The sequence below is a fragment of the Aythya marila genome, assembly GCF_965140915.1.
Source record: "Aythya marila genome assembly, chromosome: 2".
Taxonomy (NCBI): domain Eukaryota; kingdom Metazoa; phylum Chordata; class Aves; order Anseriformes; family Anatidae; genus Aythya; species Aythya marila.
Genome location: NC_139043.1, coordinates 15653482 through 15674233, shown reverse-complemented (window position 1 = coordinate 15674233; position 20752 = coordinate 15653482). Strand labels below are relative to the sequence as shown.

Below are 20752 nucleotides of genomic sequence, written 5' to 3'. Positions count from 1 at the left end.
GGCTGATCCATTAACTTGGTGTATACGTATAAAACACTATGGTTCAAGGACAGAATTATTATGCCTGTGCTTCTGCAAGTCTTCTCCAAGTTGTTCCAGCTTCCAATAAATAAATCAGATATAATTAAAAGATATTTCATATTCAGTATTACTGTTTTAGTTTGAAATGATGTTCAGTGTATGCACATTTTATTTGAAAGTAAGTGTTTTTACTTCCAAATACCTTTTTTATTCTTTTTCTACTCATTTTCCTCCTTTTGATAGCATTAATCCAAACTATCAGCTTGGAATGGCATACACCCAGAAAGCAGAAAAGCCACTCAAGATTCTCATGAGCTTTTCCTTTTTTTTTTTTAAAAAAAAAATCTTTTTCTTGCCATGTGCACTTTTGCATTCAGTACACTTTTTAGTACTTTCAGCAAAGTGGGGAAATGATCTAAGAAAGGATGCTCACTTAGTACCAGATGAAGCAATTTTGATATCTCTTAATTAGAACTTCAGAAATAGAATAGGTGCTCTTGGCAAATATTTAAAGAAGCTGTGCTAACAAATGAAGACTGGCAAATTAAGCATTGCATAATGTAGCTCAAGACGTATTTCCGAGATGTCTTACATTAAATAAGAATAAGAATGGCATACCTTGTCATCCAGTTGTTTGTATAGTTTAGCGATTTCCTCCTCACATTTTCTTCTCTCAGCATCAGTGAAATTGCCAGTTACTCCAATTGTGGTTGCTGGTTTATCATTAACAATAGTAATATCTTTGTCCACTGCAAAAGCTTCTAAGTTGGCCTTCTCCTTGTCAAACTGTTCATCAACAGGTACAGTCTCCCCTTAAATAAAGGAATATAAAGTATTTTTACTTTGATAGGTAGACATCTTTACTGCTAAACTATCTACTTCCTATTTAAGAGTATTTGTTCAGTTACACTTTTATCCCTTTATGTTCATTAACCCTTTTCTGATGAGAATACTTGACTGACTTCACATAAAAAACGCCTCACACTCTAGTTAAGGCACTTCTCTGGTAAACTAACTACATTCCTTAGTGCCTTATTACAAAGTATTTTACACAGTCCTTGGATGATATGGGCTCTTTCCAACATTCCAGTATCTTGTGTCAATATTCTTAAAGCATTATACTTAACTTTTCAGGTGTGGCCTCATACCATCTCTACACAAGACATGAAACAAATCACATCCCACTCAACTTAAGTAAGACCTTTTTTTTTTTTGCAGATTTACTTTAAGATGGGGTGCAGGAGTTGTCTGCATGATTGCAAAGTCATCTTCTAAAGCTGTAAACTCCAGCATACATATGTCAGTAGCTTCCATGTTTCTCTTCCTGAATTTATGGTTTCATAATTAACTTGCACTTTGCCACGCTTGAATGAAAAAGAACTCAATCATTCAGGGAGGATGGGCACGTATTATCTACTGTTAAGAATTTATTTATTTTTTTGCCTACAAAAGTGAACTATAAACAAGGACAAAACCTTATGAGACTTATGTGAATTAGAAAGAAAACTTTCATCAATTTCTGCAATTACAAATAATGTATATGTATTTGGGACATATGTATGAGGAATACGTATTTTTAATAGTTTACCTAGGTCCAGTTCTCCTAGTAAACTAAGTGTTGAAGAACCTAATACCAACATACTTTCAGACATTTTTACCAGTATGTGATTATTAAAAGCTGTTCCAGCAAGAAACAGAAAGCTCCAATGTCAACCTAATAATCTCAATCTAATACTCTAGCATTAATATGCTTATTTCTGTCTGGCATGGGGTTCTTCAGTAGATTTCACGTCTGCTTTTCTGAAGTTTGCATAATAAAAATTTCTTCTTACCATTCCGCCATCTGTTGAGTTCATTTTCTAGCCACTGTATGGTGTTCCGTAGAGTCTTGTTTTTCTCTTTTTCTTTCTCATACTTTTTCTTCCATTGTTCTGCAGTGAGCTCAACGTTGACACAGACTGTGTTCTTAATGGTCTTTGCTCTACATAGAGAGACAGACCACTGAAACCATGTTTTTTGTTTTAATTATTTAAGAAAAGAACGTAATGCTTTTAAGTGAAACTTTCACATATTGCTGGTAAATGCGTAAGCAACTTCCACCTCTTGCAAAAGCTTGTCTCTACTCCATGCCAATTTAATATCCTTTCAGTTGGATAAATACAACCATTAATGGACAGAGTAATACAACAAGCTTTAAGACGACTGAAAAATCTCAAGCTCGTTGAGTTAGAAAAAAATCAGCTGTATACTTTCACCAGAGCTGGGACAGTGCACATCTTTGAACAAAGGGCAGCATTTACCATATCTAACAAACATTTCTCCAACAGAGCACAATATGTTTAGGGTGTAAATAATCTAGCTTAAAGAACTGCTCATTTCACCTAAAAATCCAGTGACTGGATCTCCACTAACTAAAGAGGTATATGAGCTGTAAAGCTCAAATGCATTTAATTCAGGTGACACAAGGTCAGGCAAATCTCACCCAAATGCATCAGCTCTGGAGACAAAGCTACAAGCACTAAAAACTATATGAAGTTAACATGTAGTTTTTACATTAGTGCTGTACCTTGCTTATCTCAGTAGCTCTTATGTACTACCACAAAATAGCACCCTCCCCAAAGATGAAAACAGAAGAAAACTTAATGGTAGTTAGGAATACACCGCAGTATCCAATATTATGACTCCGATAAGGATCTTTTGCAAAGTCTCATTGGGACCAATTACTGCTTTTCCTGCTAAGTTACGTAATATTTACTTAACCTTCAGTTACTACTCCTGAGGGTTTCAGCATAAACTTAACATCCCCAGAAGGCTGAGATAATATATCAGACTAATGAAGGTGACTGAGATAGAAATACACTCCTGCAGCTCCTCCAGAAGTCAAGAGCAAGGAACAGTGAATCTACAGAGCTACAGTTGGAAGACATTTCCTGATATCTTGTGCTAGAAATACTATGAGGAAAAGACTTCCTAGATACCAGAAGGAGACCAAACAGGAATTCCGCTGCTACAGAACACAGTCATTACTAAAACAGCTAATAAGTGCCTATATTCTGCCAGATTTTAAGGAGTTCCAAAGTCATCTAGTCTACTTTCCATTAGCAAAGTCTTCTCCAAAAAGTTGAAAACTGTATCATTGAACGAAAATTAAAGAAGTATACTAACCAAAAAAAAACACACAGATGAAGTAAATGAAATGCTGATAGCTTCTGTAATCTGCTCCAGTAAATGCAGTGATTAAGCCTAGCATTCAGAAACTGGAATATTAACGTTCCACATTAATAGAAGTGTGGCAAAGATGACACGCCTAACCAGATATCAAACTCTGAGTAGGTACTTAAAAATTCAGTTACAAATTACATAGGAATTTACAAGTATTAACTCAAATGTTACTAGAACACTAAGACAGGAAACAGACTAGAAAATGTAATTCAGTATACTATAAAGGAAAGGGTAGCAGACAACAGGCTCTCCCTTATATCTTCCTGAATCCAAAAGTATACACTAAACTGCATTTTGAGCCAAAATGCACATGGTCCTTCTTGAAATACTGGCTTCAGGATCCTGTCCAGTTTAAAGATGTTTGTATAGATCACAACACCTAGCCATGTGTGCACTGAAGAATTAAAGAAAGTAAACACTAACTAATTAGGTATAGAAATCTTGACTGAGTAGCTTATTTCTCATTCTGCATTTATTTCTGAGTTTAGTAAGATTAAAATATTGAGGTACACTCACATGTGCAATCAATCAGCAGTTAAGATCTCAAACTCCACGTTTTTTAAGAATGGACTTCGTTTATTGTTAGAGGTTTACTTTATCAGTTGTTGTTAGGCAGGATACACAACTGCACACACAGTGCTTAACTTTTCTTGCAAAATTCTGTTTCTTGTCCCTCTTATCTTTTAAGTCATTTACTCACCTTTGGCCAAAGAGAAGAGTAGATTTTGTTTCAGATTCATTGTATGAAGACGGAGAACAGCAAATAACAATAGTGGTTCTGCAATTACCCCCTAGTGAATCTTGAAGGATTCTAGTCATTTTGCTATCACGATACGGAACATAGGTCTACCAAGAAAACAATTAAATGAATCAGTTACAGTTTTTCGGACGTGTTATTTACTTTGTTGAAGAGCAGTATTTTATCTAGGTATAGCGTCATTAGAAAGATTAAGTTCTACTTTAATTCATAAAGCATGCAGCTTCATGAATTCACTATATTTGTACAGGATGACAAAGTCTTTTTATGTTTGGTAACTTCTAGAGTACAAAAATTTTTAGTGTGTTTAGGTCCCTTAAATACAACTTTATTATTCATTAGTGACAACACAGTACAAGAGTAACATTTGTTTGCAATGTATTGGTGTAACTGGATTAGTTTAGAAGACTCCACACAAATCACTAATATCAACGGAGAACTTCATAATATATCGTTCAGATACAAGCCTTTAACCTTGAAGCATACAAAAACAAAAAGAAAAAACACTTACACTGCTTTCAGCCAAAGCTGAGATGACATTTCCAAGAGCAGATAAAGACTTGTTGATGTTCTTGGCTTCATCCAACACAGCACCTTCTGCTCCAGTTTTACTAACCTATACAATATTTTAATAAGTTACTAGATACATCTGTAAAAAAAAAATCTTCATATTTAATATAAAACTTGAATAATTTCCTCACTTTTAAGTCAGTCTTCCTGACTTTATGAAGTATTCATAAGCCAGCTGCATTAGAATAAGCAAATTATTCCTCAAACCCCATTCCTGATTCACCTTTAGCCAGCGGTCAACCTTAAAAAAAGACAAACATGCCCACAAAAAACACTGCTACATAACCAGCACTGAATATAACAGGAAGTCTTATTAGCAAGAAAACCTTATGAGAACACAGGTTTTAAATGCTGAATTTGACCTACAGGAATACTCTAGGAACTTCTGTAGGCATCAGCAGAAACGTGGAAAAAAGTTATGTCCTGACAATTCTATTTATCTTAGCTCTTCTGCCTCACAGCTAAATTTGACTCAGTTCTATAACCCTGCTTTTACTATTCTTCTCATCAAGCTGCGATCATGAACACAAATAAACAATTCTATTTGCTTATGTTTAATGTAACCCAAGACGAGGCATGAAAAACTAATTTCTTTCAAGAGGACTTGCAGAATTGCTAAACAAAAGTTTGTTATATACATTGAAAGGAACAAGGCTACAGAGAATGGAGATCTGCAGCCTGATCCTTTAAAGTCTGTTTTCACTTTAGTACTTCCAGTTTCATTCTTATTAAAAAAAAAAAAAAAAAAGACAAAAACTAAAAAAGATGACCATGAAGAAACATTCAGAAACAAAGGATCAGAGATGACAATGTTATAGAACAATGTCAAAGGCAACACTAAGCAGGACAGACTGGAGACAAATAAGAATAATCCCAGAAGGAAAAACATCAAAAATTTAGGTCTTAAAAAGGTAAATTACAGTAAGAAGTGTAACAGTAATATAGAATAAGCAACATGGTAGATGATGTTTCCTTCCCTTCTTTAAACTACTAACACAGGAAAGCAAGCTGTCGTTGTAATGTTCATCAGAACTTCAAAATAAGGAACTTGGTACCACTACAAAAGAAAATTTAGATATCCCATATCCATAAATACCCTTTTGACTCCAGTACCTGTCTAGCCAACACACCTATACAGTTTTTCTTGCTCTCAGACACTGAGACTGAACTCTAGCCTACTTCCCCACCCTGTGCCATATTTACAAGCCCTCACTCCAGAAATGCAAATATGCTTAGAGGTAGTATTTAAAAGCCAGTAAAGACTAGGACCACATTTCAAGATCAAAGTTAAAAAAAACAATTCACAGATGACAACTGAACAATCAGTATTACTGGAAAGTGTTCAATTGTGAGAAGTAGATCATTCTTTAAAGAATGGAAAAGGAATGTAACGTTACCTTTTCACTACCTGCCAAATCCACAAGATAAAGCTTTCCACTTAGCTTCTGTTCTGTTTGAGTATTCTCTTGTTTTACATTAATGAGAAAAATACTATGACTTCGAGAGCTGTGTTCATTCATATCTATAATAAAAAGAAACATATAAACTGTCAAAAATACTTGTATAACCACTCTAACTTGACTAAATAGCATCTTCCCAACAGTGAAGCAAGAAATTTAAAGCAAATGAAACTGAACGCAGTATTCTCCCTGACAGTAAAGCTAGAGGCAGCAACCAGTGGTACCACCTAACAGAGTAACAAAGATCCAGTCTCCCTTGGGCTTCTATTAATACCACGAACGTGCTGATAAGGTTGGCGAGCCTGTCAACCATGGATGTCACACTTAATCTAATGTATTAGAGCAGAAGGCACACATTCACTATGATACCACAGCACTTTGTTCGCAGTATATTGCATTTAATAGTTTCATGAAAATTTGAACTAGACGGCCGAACTCTCTCACATCTCCTTCTGGTTTAAATACTTACTGCCCCCCTCTACTGTGAGGCATGCAGGGTAAAAACTCGTATTCAACCTGAATTACTTTAAATCGTTAACATAATCTAAGCTGACTGCAATCTAAATGATAATGTCTGTCTACTTCTTCCTTTTAACCATAAACCCTTCATAGGCTTAAAAGGACCAGCTAACTGATACCACAGAAGCAGCTGAACATGAAAGAACACCTTTCTTTACAAATTTGTGCTGTTTCTGTTATTTTGCCTAGTCTCCATTTCAGAAGCTGAACACCTACGAACAATAAAGAGAATTTTTGCATTATCAGACTTTTTCTTTCCCAATTCCCAATTCTTAATCAAAGACATGGGATATATTTTAATTTTTTTTTGTAACTGCATGTTCTTTCTTCTCCTAAATAAATGGGAAAAATAACTGACAAACCTCCGTCATTTTGTAATCCTGGATCTTACAGAGTTCGGAGACCCATGACATGACTCCTTGCAACTCAGCTGTGTGCCTCAGGCCAAAATGCTTGGGACAATGGGATGCTGCTTAAATCTGCAGCATGTCTGAATATATATTCTGATCAGCTCTTCTAAGAAGTTGCAACAAAATTGACAAACTGTAGTTGAGCCACTGTGCCTTACTTGTAGATGCATAGGTTAATTGGAACTTCACAAGCTAGTATCCTGCACTATTCATAACACAGGACTAAACTTGTTTTCCCCTCTAATGATTCAGAGCTCTTCACTGATCACTTAATTTCTCTTTCCAATCCAAGCTTAAGTCATAACATCTAACAAGAAACAAATTGAAAGACTTGTTTCTTAAAAAGATGCTGAAACTGCTTGCATTAGACCTTTAAAACACCACAATTTAGTTCACCATTTTAGTCTTCCCCACTTTTTAAGATATACCAGAAGGTAACCAATAAAGCACTAAAGGAGATAAGGATAACACTTACTTGTAACTGCTACATGTCGATTCGACTTTCCTTCATCTATAGTATCCATAACTTCTTCTGGACTACATACAAAACGCTCTGTGCAACCCTTTAAAAAAAAAAGAGCAAAACAAAAGGTAAAATACCAACAAGCCAGAAGTAAGAAGTGTACACTAGAAGAGTAGGAGACCAAAATGGTATCAGACCAACACTAACCTTTACATAGGGAACTCTATTTTTGTCTTCATGAACAGAAAGATTGGTCTTCGAAACTGGAAGAGAAAAGTTCTAAAGCTAAGGCATCTATGATATTTTTGGACATTTATTACACATACAAGTCACAGATGTTATTTTTCAGCAACACTTTTCAAAACCAAACATAAATTAAACAACCACTACTGCAGCTTTAGTTGCATCATATGGATTAGCTGCACGCTTTCTTATTTTGATGTACCTGTAACATATGGACTACTATTAGCACACTGCATATTTATCTTAGTATCACACTACAACTTTTTTTCTTCACATTTCTCTCCAGACAGATTTACTTGCTATGTTCAGTAATAAAAGGCTTACCATCCAAAAGGTCCCTTATTTTATCCAAGTATATTTCAAAATATGACACCTAGAAGTGCAAAGGGAAATACAGATACAGCGTAAGAAAACAAAAATGCTTAGCTTTTCAACCACAAAGATCCAATATGATTATTATGAACTAAAATACACCTTTAGGAAGAAAACATTTTTATCTAAAGCTTCAAGCACTATCAGCACTTCCATTGGTTATCAATATAACCACCATCACTGTTTAATGGAAACGAGATTGAAATGTTAACTTAATTTGTTAAGTGCCATTTACTTCTGAAATAACATTTAGATTTTCCAAGCTACAGGCATTTGAAACAGATAAAGAACATCAATTTAACCACAGACTACTTGTAGTTATAACATAGATTAAATAATTAACACTAAAGAAAAGTTTACCTTAATATGAAATTCAAGATTTTCATCCATAGAGTAAATATAATTAAAAATGTCTTGCACTATTCTTGGAATAATTCCCATTCCATCCGGGTCGTGAAGCTTCCCCTTATTAGAAAGAGAAACAACAAAACATTCATACTTAATACAACAGCACCAAGTACTTGAAGGAGAAACAAAAAATCAGACAAGCTAATTTTAAAATGCTGACAGGTACAGTGTACTTATGTTATCTGTAGAGGAAATGTCTGACTGCCCATTTAGGCCCAGCTTTTGCCAGGAGCTCCCAAACAGCTAAAAGTGAGAAATCTACCATGAATGATATTCTTGTGTTTCTAAAGCCAGCTACTGAGGGCTAAATAAATTCAGTAATTGCCATTCTCAGTCCTCAAAAACATCTTGGGTATCCAAATGTTGCAATGGAAAAGAAAATTGAAATGAAAGATCTGGATGCCCCAACTCTGGAAGCATTCAAGGTTAGGTTGGACAGGGCTTCGAGCAACCTGATCTACTGGAAGATTTCCATGCCTGTGGCAGGGGAAGCTGGAACTAGATGGTCTTTAAAGGTCCCTTCCAACCCAAACCATTCTGATTCTACAAGAACAAGCTGACACCTGTCTAGGAAAATAAGACTACTGTGATGAAAATAGATGACAGTGATATTAAGATAAAATTATTTCAAGATTTCTTACTTCCATTGTGTGTGTCTTTCCAGATGATGTTTGCCCGTAAGCAAATATTGTACCATTGTACCCCTCAAGTACATCTAGAAGGAAAGAGTATTCTCATTAGGGTTAATTTCCTTTAGAAGAAGGAAAGTCAAATGAAATAGAAACACAAGAAGACAGTTTCTAACACATTTATCAAGTTAAATCATTCCACATTTGGGAATGATGTTCCTCCCTACCCCTTTAAATGTAATACGCTACCACTGACTCTATTTTAGAAGTTTACTCTATTAGATTCCTTCAGCCAGAAAAATCAAGACTTCGGAGTCAGGAACAAAAAGGAAATCAATCCAACTGCTAGGTTGAACAGATTGCATTTGACAATTCAGAGGAAGAAATCATACACGAGAACATTACGGTATTTGCCGCCTTCACAGTAAAGTTTAAGTATCTGATCGTTAAGGCAATAGGCTATGCCCTAAGTTTCAAGTACCTTACCCTTCAGCCATAGGTTTGTATTTTAAATCATGAATGAACCAACACCAAGATTTAAATTGAGGGGTAAGGTAGTTTTGTTTGTTTATTTAAAGGTGAGTTACTGTGGAATCACATCCAACAAGCAAACAAAGAGAAACAAAGATTAGATTTTTAAATGGGGGAAGGGGAGCAAAGCGGCTGGGTACGATTCTTAGTTAACTCCATTTTTTTAAGGAACAAACTTCTGATCTAATCCTGATTACTATTTAACTCACTGAAGAGTTAAATGCTCGCAGGAGCATGGATTTTTTTTTTTTTTTTTTTTACAGCAATTCACTTTTCTGATTAATACGAGTTTGAAAAAGAATCACATCAAAAGCCTCCTTTAAACTGTGTATTAAATTAAAAAGCTAAGAAAAGTTCAATAGTCTACATATGGTTTCTCAAGTTTCATTTCATCTTACATTCCTCCAAACTAAAACAATTGTAGGATGTTTTCCGATACCAATAAATAAACAAACTACTCGCAAGTTGTTTTCAAACAAAAGCAGTCTTTTATTAATTTCATACTAATTGTTTTAAGCAATCTTCTACAGAGATTTTTACAAATATAATGACAGGTAAATATTATCAAACACGGCAAACAGCTGAAACAGCATTTTTTAGTACTGACATATCAGCTCAACTACAGAGCGATTTTATACTGCTATGAACAATGTTGGCTCTTATTAAATACTGCAAAGATAAAGGGAAGCAACAGAAGTATTAGTTTTCAACTTCAAAATCCACACAAATATGACACAGCTTGTTCCACCTTACCTTTGACAATCTTTTTAGCACAATCATTGTATACTTGTTCCTGGGATGTGTTTGACTGGAATACACGGTCAAATATATATGGCTTGGACTGTAGAAAGAGACACAGGATTTTTTATAAGTAATTCTTCTGTAAGTACAACTGAAAGGTGTTTGTTCATATAGTTTAGAAGTAGCCTATTCAGTCTCAGTCCAACCTTACGTTTTATTTTAAGCACTTCAAGGCTGTAGTGAGGAAATCGGCTTATGTATATAGTTGTGTTGCCTAACTCTTCACAAGCTTGCCTACAAATAAGGCCTTGAATTAAATATATTTGCTTTCAAAGTGCAACCTAAATAGTTCTCCAAAACTATTCTACCACATCACCTCAACTTACTTGATTTACAATGTAAACCAATGCCTAGTCTGTACATCTGAGAACCCTTTATTGTCTTCTTTATTCTCTTCCACTCCTCTGGTAGTGTGTTTACTCTGGTAAACCTAAATTACTAAGAGCAACTTACACCACATCACACAGAATAGCTGTGTTCATAATATTCGTTCAAAACCTCAAACCAAAAGAAAAGCTGAGATCACCTACAGTCAGCACAAGAACTATTTCTCCATACACGATAACCCTAAAATAAGGCTCCATAAACAGAAGGAAAAGGCCACTTTGGGAGAAGGGAACCTTTCACAGAAGGCTCGTTTCGGAAGACCCCAGAAGAGGAAGCTCTGACACAGCTTTCTGAAAGGAATGCTGGATTTTTATAACAGTTATAACCAGCTGACAGACCATTAGGATATGAATTATTATGCTCATCTTAAGCTGAAGTTTTCATAGCATTTTTGGACCTTGATTTAGCATCTTTGCAGACAGCCAAGGTTTACACAGGTTCTAAATCAGTTCCTGCTGCTCAGCTCACTGCAACTGTTAAGTGCTCCATTTTGCCTAAATTTAATTCGTCAGCATCCTGTCCCTCCCTCCCCCAAGGATACTCTGGAACTGCCTCCCTGGCAGTGAAACAAGTCTAATTTCCATCTTTCGCCCACCCACCACATTCCCCAGCCTGACCTTCCATTTGCCTTTTAATAACATCTAGCAGAACACCAAACAAAGCTCGTTAGATCCAACGCATATCCATCCGCTTAGAAGGCTCAAATTCAGATAGATGAGCTCTCTCTTGGAAAAAATAAAATAATTACAGAGTTCACTGTGTACATATGCTTAAGAAACCACAAGACTCAGTAGGCAAGAACTATCCCTAAGGTGCTAAAGTCTGCCAGAACATTTCTTTCACAGAGGGGAAATCACAAGCCTTCCCAATTATTCATTTTAGCTTTAAAGGCACCTCCAATTCTTATGTTCTAGAGGTAGAATAGATGCCACTATATACACCAGAAGACAAACAACCAAGTCCAAGTAACCCTCAGGTAAGAAAATTAAGGCTGAGAACACGTTATATAAAAAGGTTAAGTCACTGTGGAAAAGATAACACTAGTCTTACATTTTCTCTCTCACGAGCAGCTATTATTTCAAAAAGCCTTCAACTTGGCTGCAAGTAACACTGCAAGTTACCCACATGGCAAAACTTTAGGCAGATTTGTTTCACGCTCAAGATCATCTGTGTGTTTGTATGAGTCCAGAGAAGGCCACGAGAATGATCATGGGGCTGGAGCACCTCTCCTGTGCAGACAGGCTGAGGGAGCTGGGGCTGTTTGGCCTGGAGAAGAGAAGACTCCAGAGAGACCTTATGACTTTGAATAGATGAAGGGAGTTCATCAGAAAGATGGGGAGTGACTTTACCAGCATGTGGAGTGACAAGTTTTTAAATTGAAAGCGAGTAGATTTAGATTGGATAAAAGAAATCAATTTTTCCACAGTGAGGGTGGTGAGGCACTGGCACAGGTTGCCCAGAGAAAGCATGGATACCCCATTCCTGGCGATATTCGGGCAGGCTGGATTTAGCTTTGGGCAGCCTGGTCCAGTGAAAGATGTCCCTGCCCACAGCAGAGAGCCTGGACTAGAAGATCCGTAGAGGTCCCTCCCAACCCAAACCACCCTGTGATTCTATGATCACTGCAAATAATCCATGCAACGTTAAATTTTATTAGCTTAAATTGTTAAATTCTCCAAACTATTATCTAACTATTTTCAGGAGTAATAGCTCCAATTAAGTTGCATCTTCATAAAATTTTCAAATATTTTAGAAGAATACTGGAAAGTTCATGGACAGGATCTTTGGACAGTTTATGCAGCTACTATTAACAACACTACCTGCTCACAGATCCCAACACAACTTATCTTTGCTGTCCCCAACAGAGCATGACAACTATGGGAACAGAGAAGTCCACTGAAATGCAAGCATTATTTTCCATACTATATTTGAATGTACACACATTTCATATTTCTATATTACTACAGAATATATCCAATGCCAAACAGCAGTTTTTTATTCCCTTCAAAGAAATCCAGCTAAAAATAACTAAATGAATGAAACCAGCCCACTTCCCAGTACAGGAAGATGCCTTGTTTATAATCTACTGTACAAAAGACCTGAGCTGGTCTGCAACTATCCGGTAGCTTACTGGTTCCGAAAAGCTTTCCTTCTCTAAGTTTTAAATGCTGTTCAGAAGCAAGGTCCTCCCCAACACATACACACACACTCTTCTGGCAAGTGAAGGCTGAATGATTTACACTCTTCTTTTTCATCTGTGTAAAAGGAAAATCGTGTTTAGTAACTCAAGACTAATCCCTACACACAGAATACTTCGAGACTAGTTACTCTAATTTGGCTCTGTTCTCTTATGAAGGCATCTGAAAGGTAACTTGAGAGTATCTCATAATTAATGTCTCTTTTCATTTAGAAAGTGTTAATATAAAGAGTAGTGCACATGATGAATGCCATAGATTAGTATGATGAGGAAGCCAAGCTGCAAGGACTTCACGCAGGCAATAATGCCTTTAATTGGAATCTGTCACGTGCCTCACAGCTTTCCCTGTATAAATGAAAGAGATCAATCTCCCTCAACAACTGCTACCAACTACAGAAATTAATTACAACCCAAAGAATTCTCAAAAACAGCCCTGTTCAGACCCCATCCCTTGCGGGTGGTGCATGGTGTATTTGTTTATGTGCCCTCAGCATTGCACTTTTCTAGACGAAGCTCAAAGACAACTTCAAAGCATTCAAAACCCCAGTTACATCCTTTCCTCCCCTCCCAGCCTGCAGTACATCTCTTTATCACACCTGTGACAAGCCCACATCAGAGGCACGTCCCTCCTCCATCATTAGGAAATCAATACCTCACCAAGTAGGTTTAACCAAGCAGGTTCCTGGATAATTACATTTAAGAATACAAGTTATTCCCACCTAGTGGTTTCACATCAATGACACCTGCATACCATGTTTTATCACTGCTCCTACAGTCTACTTTCTGTTGTAAACAAAGCAGGAATAGTATCACACAGATTACCCTGCCCTAGAAAGCCTGGCCATTACCTTTAAGGGATTAATCAAGACAGATTAAAGTGTCAGATATTTTTTTCTGCATCAGATGCCTTTTCTTCCCCAAGAAGTAAACAGTTGGATAACATGAAGGTAATGAAAATATAAGAGGTCCATGCAGCATTACCACAAGACATCCACAGTGGTGATAGCAATGTATTGGCATTAATGGGATATGACACTGCTTGACATACTCCAAAATTTTCAGCAATCCTACTAAAACCTACAAAAAAAATTAAACACATGCCCTATAAGTGACACAATGCATCAAGCAACTAAGCAGAGCCTCCCACTTCCTCTCTCCAGAGAGGGGATTTGATACTTACATTCACTCCTTGCCTGGCGTTTGTTCTGCTATCAGCCAGCAGACAGCTCTCATAGCTCTTTGTACTAAAGGATGTTGTCCCACAGCAAAAACTTTGCAAGCACTCAGAAAGAACATCTGCCTACATGACTGAAGCAGTAGCTGACCTGAACACAGGGTTTACATTCAAGCAGAGAGTTTTGCAGTTAAAGACCAGCTGTTAACCTCCTCTTGCTATAACAGACCACTGAAACACCATCACACCTGCCCTAACTTTGCCTCGGAGGGAGGCTGAAGCAAGAAGTAACGGGCCTACCTCCCTCCTTTACGTTTTGCAACTTTAATGTTCTTCCCACGAGCACAAAATACGTGAAAAGAAAAGCCTCACACCCCATGATCTCTGGAAAGTATGATGTCAAATACCTGACTCAGTTCTTCCCAGCGCTAAGCTAAGGTATTACTGCTCGAACACACCTACCAGTGCTTTCTTCTTGTCCTAGCTCTACACTTAGGAAACTGTGGCTGATACGGAGCAGTTAGTGAAATACTGAGCAGTTAGCCAATCTCAGCTCTTTCTGCCCTTTTTCTTATTTCTGTGCAAATACTGCATTTCAAGCATCAACATGAACACAGTTAATTTTTGCAGCAGAAGAAGGACTAAAACACAAGATTTTAATCACCAAAAAAAAAGTGACTGGAAACTATTTCCAGCATAAAAACAGAAGTTTTGGAACAAGAGTTCGAGCAAAGCTTTGCTTTAGCATAATGTTTCTTCTAAAGAGAAGTCAATGCTGCTAGCATAAAAACAGTCACTGAATTTCAGAACAAAAAATAAACATGAGACAAGCAAGGTGTTTTAAGAAAGTGGTACAGCAGCCACTGAGCATCATCCTTTAAATATCACTGTGAGAGTATTTGCTTTCTGTTAAGTTGTCACACCAGTATCCTCTGAAAAATGTCTCCATTATCCACCACTTCATAAAAGTACTAAAAAACAACAGTGAAATAACACCATTGTTTCAGCTAAAGATTATTTTTGATTTATGTTTTAAGTTGTACTGCAAGCACTAATTATTTTGTGTTTCCAGTCAAGTGCGTGCTTTTATTCAAACTAGTAAAATAACAGAAGAGTTTTCAAGAACATACTTTGCTTCTTACATTTACATGGTCCAGCACAGCCTTTCCTGCAGCAACACACAGGAATTACATTTTCCTTTTGAATAATCTTGTGCCAAAAGCTCCAGTAATAACAAGTGATCTTCATTAATCTGATTCTAATGCAACTTAAACCTAGCTTTGCTCTCATTTACGATCCAATATTAGTTAAAAAGGCAACAAAAGAGAAAGCTAAATGTCTCAAATTCTTCACAGTGGTTACAGCTTAAACCTAGGAAACAGGACTCTATACAAATATGAAAATACAGGCAGGCAGATTTTTTTTTTTAAAGCCATAAAATAATTAATATACTATAATCATGCCTTGAAACATCTGGAGAACAAAGGGATACCACCTATTTGTGCGACTGTCCATAACACCTCACCACTTCAGCCATTTGATAGTAGTGTTTTCAGTTCAGGTGTCAGTCCGAAAAATACCAAGTATGACTGCATTCAGTGATTTATCTTTTGGACGGTTGTGAGATAAGCAAGACTGGGTATAGAAATGTTGATTTTTCCTTTTTAAAAAGGTGCAGATATGCTATGCAGAACTACAAAGTTATCCAGTCTCAAGTAGTTTTACATTTGAAGAAAACAAAGGACAATCACACCTATTATAGGTTTGCTGTTCCTCTTTGTTCCATCTTATTCAAAAGCCTGAAACTCATGAGCAAGTTCCTATCAACTGCAGCATAAAGGTAGATTTATCATGTTTAACATAAACATCATATACTCATAACAAGCCACCCCTTTGTCCGTTTTAACAGAAGCCTTTTATTTACTTAAGGGAAAGAACCATTTAAAAACACTTTGTCGTGTATTAAAATAGAAAAAAATCCTTTAAATTAATAATGTAAAAGCTCTTTACTAGCTTAAAAAAAAAAAAAAAGAGAACCCATGGAAGGACAGCACTTTGTTCCAAAGTCTACTCTTCAGAACAGACGGACACCACATGTCCCCTCAAATTGCTGCTATGCACTAGCTACAATTAAAACAAGCATTTTATCTAACACAAATGAAAACAACTCACTTGTCCAGAAAGACAACCATGCCGTAATTACACAGGAGCTAGGGAAAGAAGGGGGAAGGGAGGACAGATAGCTCAGAGATGACAGGGGAGTCAAGAAGGGAGGAGGAAAAGGGTTTGGCCATAGTCACTGATCTGCCTCCCCACCCTCTTCCACAGAGGAGTCAAATCCGCAGTCTGCTACACGCTCTGCTTCCACTGCCTCCTAGCTTTCACCTCCGATCTGCCATTCCAGGCAACTCCCGAATATTATTAAAGAAGCCCTCACTGGTTCAGCATGGATTTGAAAGGTGAAAGTCCTTCGGGCTGCTCAGTTCGAGGCAGCTAAGGAAAGCAGCTATAAAAGTGGCTCAGCTGCTGTTCAACAGGCAGCCAAAATCACTTGCATGAATAAATACAGAAATCAATCAGCTGATGGCAACCAAACATTCAGCCTGTGGAGGAATGTTTTTAGAAACTGTTTCATGTGAAGACCTGTTTCTGTTACCATCCTCTCTTTGGCAATCCCACAACACACAGGAGAGGTGGTTGACTACATCATTAGGTTGGAAGGTCCAAGACTTTGCAAGACCTGTCAGCTTCTTTAAAAAAAAGAAAAAAAAAAAGTCCATAGGTTAAAGTAATTGCCTGAACAGTTTTTGATAATCTAGTTCCAACTTTGAGAACGTCAATCTTGTCCTATATCCACTATTATAAAAAGTCAAAACCCACAAAACATCAACCCTATAGTAAGATTTTGTGAAACAAAATTCAAATACTGTCACTGCTATCCAATCTACTAATTTTAGGTGGTTATATTTCTAAAGTCAGACACAGCAAATCCTACATCTGGGACCACTGAAGGGTTTTTTTTAGTTTTAACCAATGTAGAAAACACCAAAGGGAAATTGTAACTCTAAATATTAATTCCCTGCCAAGTCCCAGCAGAGAGCCCCACATGATCCCTCTGGAGCGTACCATCAGACTGTTCTCTACACAGATTTAGTGCTATCTCAGCCTAGTTTACATTTCAGATATTTTTTAAAGTGTATTTAGAGAGCATACAAACAATGAATGCTTTTTTTTGGTCTCTCTAGACCATGAGCTACTTTAAGAAGATATGGAAAAATTGTTTTAAAAAAAAAGTCAGAACACATCAAGGTTTCTAAAACTAATCTTGGATTTTAAGCAGAACATACACTGCCATAATGAACGGATCCTCAATGATTGAAGTGAGATCACTTATTCTAATTAAATTTTCCAGGTTTGGTTCCTTACTCTGAGGAGTTTACCTGTACAACTTAAATAAGAGATATACTCCAACACACTGACTTGCCAACTGAAGTAAGTCTCAAATTACCTCATTTCATGAGCTTCCTGCCCTTCTTGTAGCTCCAGACTCATTGAATTCCATATTTTATGGACAAACGTGGTTGAACTTTAACAGACTAATATTAAGTGATTGATACTAAAAAGGGGCACATTGCTAAATTGCCTTGCTTCGACTTCAGGTATGGTGAAAGAGGAAGCTATTGTTGGTAGCCTCAAGAAACAGTACACCACAGACTAAATTGAAGCCTGATTGTAACTGAAATCTCCAAGTTACTTTCGCCGATGCAAAGCCAGCAATGTGTCTAGAGAAAAAAGTATTTATATGAAAACACAAGTTACAAGTTTGCAAAAATAAATACTGTGAATAAAGTGCTTGCACAACACCAACCAACCCGAGCCACGAACCCCCGTATTTTAAATTCCAGCTCCCCTCTGCAGCTCAATGTGACACGCTGCACAAAAAGGAGGGGATTATCTTCTCCCCTGCAAGATTCTGATTGTTTTATAACAGGCCTCGGACTTCACAAGGCGGCTTAATTAAAACGCATTTATAGGCGCGTAATAAGCCAAATGGTCTCAGTTTATTCTGGCTTGAAGAAAAGAAAAAAGAAAGGAAAAAAAAAAAAAAAAAAAAAAAACAAAAAAAACCAACACAAAGTTATCGGCCGATGGCTGGTTTACAGCCGAGGAGCCCCGACGAGCCGCAGCCCGCCTTGTTCCGCGTCTCCTCGCCCCGACGGCTCCAACAGCGCCTCAGGGTGCCTCAGGGCGCCTCGGAGAGCCCCCCCTGCCCGCCGCCCCCCTCAGCCACCTCACGGCCCCCTCCGTGCCCACCCCAACCCCCTCCCCCCCCGGCCCGTGCCGCCCCTCACCGCGATGACGACGGTGTCGTCGCCCTGGAACTTGGCGATGTACTTGTCGCCGCGGGTCACCTCGGACTCGTTGAGGGGCCTGAAGCGGCACATCACTTTGATGTTACACTCCGCCGGGTCCGCCATCTTAGGGCGCCGCCGCCCGCGGGGCGCTCAGCTCCGCTCAGCTCAGCTCAGCTCCGCTCCCCTCTTGTCCCCCCTGACCCCCCCTTCCTCCTTTCACCGCCGCCCGTCCGGCTCCGGGCGGGGTCTCTCGTTACAGCTCCGCCGCCGGGAGACCCGAGTCCGCCCGGGCTGAGGGGAACGGGGAGCAGGGAAGGGCCCCGGCCGGCCGCCGCCTCCCGCTCTCACTCCCGCCCCAATATGGCAGCCATGGCGGCGCCCGCTGCCGGCCAGGCCCGGCCCCGCCCCCTCCCCGGGTCGAGCAGGGGGTGACGTCACCCTCCGCAGAGCCCCGCCCCGCTGCCCGCCTTGGGGCGGGCTCGGGGTGAGGCGGGAGGGCTAAGGCGCATGCGCAGAGGGTGCTGTGAGGGAGGGGCGGGGCTGCGGTGAGGGGGCTGGCTCGGTGAGGGGCGGGGCTCCCTCAGGAGCTGGGGGGTGGGTTGTGAGGGTGGTCCACGGCCCTCATTTTTGGGGGAATTGGGTTTGGTAAGGGACGCCGAGCCCAAGGTGTGAGGTGAAGGCTTCAGGATGTTGAAATCTACATCCACATTTCATGGATCCACACCCGTATTTAGTGTTACAACCGCCCTTTGGTGGTTTGTGCGGTGATCAAACCAAAAAGCCCTTCAGTGGAACCAGGTGCAGGACTTGCCGTGTCCGACTTTGGGAAAATAAGGCTGTAGAAATGCCTTTTCAGCCCAATTTAAAAAACAAACAAACAAACAAAAACAACAGTATTTTGTTTCGGTTGGTTGGTTTATTCCAAGTTTTGCTCAGTACTGATCACAGCTCTAATTGTAGTCGACAGAAACTTACGGATTGCAGGCTAAAATGTTGTCCAGCCAAACCACTAAGATCAGAGATCTTTCAGATCAGTTTTTCACAGGTTTGCCACCATACCTCCTACATCCCGGAATAGTATGAACGTTCAAACGGGCAAAGTACGAGCTCGCAGGTCAGCTCAGGCTGCTTCCTTACAGAAATCACAAGGTATAATGGAAACTTCTCATATAGTCTAGAAGTTAACAAGAAAGAGAGCTTTTTTCTTAAATTAGTCAATGTCCAGAATGACCTAGAGTACCAACCCTTTAATAACAGTAAAAGACTTCAAATTTTACAGGGACCATCTGAAATCAGGCTCCATTTTCAAGGCCCTTTGCAGATGAAGGATTTGAAGGGTATATTTACACGTAGGTTAGGTACGCAGGGTGAACATTGCTTCCAAACTAATCCACAGGACAGAAAAAAATACCTAATAATCTAGTTTCATCTGCATTTTTTTACACTCTAATACAAAGAATATTTTTGTGTCTAGTTTGTTATGAGGTAAGCAAAGTCTTCTAGATTGAGTTCATGTTGTAACAAGTTTATTTTTCTGCTGTAGTTAGTTCTGCAGGACTGTGCAGTCTTATTCAGGGCAGCAATAATTACACCTCCCAGCCTATCAGTACATGTGGAAATAGTTGTCTGGTAAGGCCAGGGTGTTTACCAGGTCTTTAGAAGGTGCACTGCTGCTTCACAACACCTAGCTTGTGATATATGGACATCTGTTTACTGTTCTGTTTATCTGTGTTTTCAATAAAATGTTTTAAACATAATCGTTGTTAGCCCTAAGATGTCATAAAGCCTATTTCTGTTGATTGCTGTTTTAGAAATTATGAATTTATATCAGTCAGTAAGACATATTAATGTGTCTAATGCAGTTATTTCTGGGATTATTCACAGGCTTATGGCGAGGGATGGTCTTATACAGCTGCTGGGTTTGGGTTCTCACAGATTTCCTATGATAGGAGGGCATTATTTTGATGAAGGGCACGTAACATACTTCTTACTTTTCCAATTCAGTTGCTTTCATTCATGAGAAATGAATATGTGCTGGCTGCAAAATCAACAGTTTTATGGCTACTAGTCCAAGAAGTATTTCAGCTGCTGAGACATCCTTTACCCAGCCTATTTAAGAAACTTAAAGTTCTCGTTATCCATAACCAAAGAGGGTGTATCATTAGCTACCTTTGCTGACCTGTAATACCCAATGTATGAACATCTCAGTAAGGAAGAAACCTCATAGTGACTT

At 38.5% G+C, this 20752-nt stretch overlaps 1 protein-coding gene across 2 annotated transcripts in view; it reads right to left on the bottom strand.

Annotated features, from left to right (window-relative positions):
• KIF5B (kinesin family member 5B) overlaps positions 1–18872 on the bottom strand; it is a 34619-nt gene extending 15747 nt beyond the window's left edge. Inside the window, exons 1-12 of one of the 2 annotated variants that reach the window (XM_082753239.1) lie at positions 18517–18872; positions 10359–10446; positions 9087–9160; positions 8398–8502; positions 7990–8038; positions 7630–7685; positions 7435–7522; positions 5968–6092; positions 4512–4616; positions 3944–4089; positions 1854–2002; positions 640–833 (exon numbers count right to left, since the gene is read on the bottom strand). In XM_082753239.1, the coding sequence (XP_082609365.1) occupies positions 640–833; positions 1854–2002; positions 3944–4089; positions 4512–4616; positions 5968–6092; positions 7435–7522; positions 7630–7685; positions 7990–8038; positions 8398–8502; positions 9087–9160; positions 10359–10446; positions 18517–18642 (1305 nt within the window). In that variant the 5' untranslated portion in view covers positions 18643–18872. The remainder of the gene's footprint in view (positions 1–639; positions 834–1853; positions 2003–3943; positions 4090–4511; positions 4617–5967; positions 6093–7434; positions 7523–7629; positions 7686–7989; positions 8039–8397; positions 8503–9086; positions 9161–10358; positions 10447–18516) is intronic. The other variant, XM_082753238.1, reaches the window with a different exon arrangement.
• Between the last annotated feature and the right edge of the window lie 1880 nt (positions 18873–20752).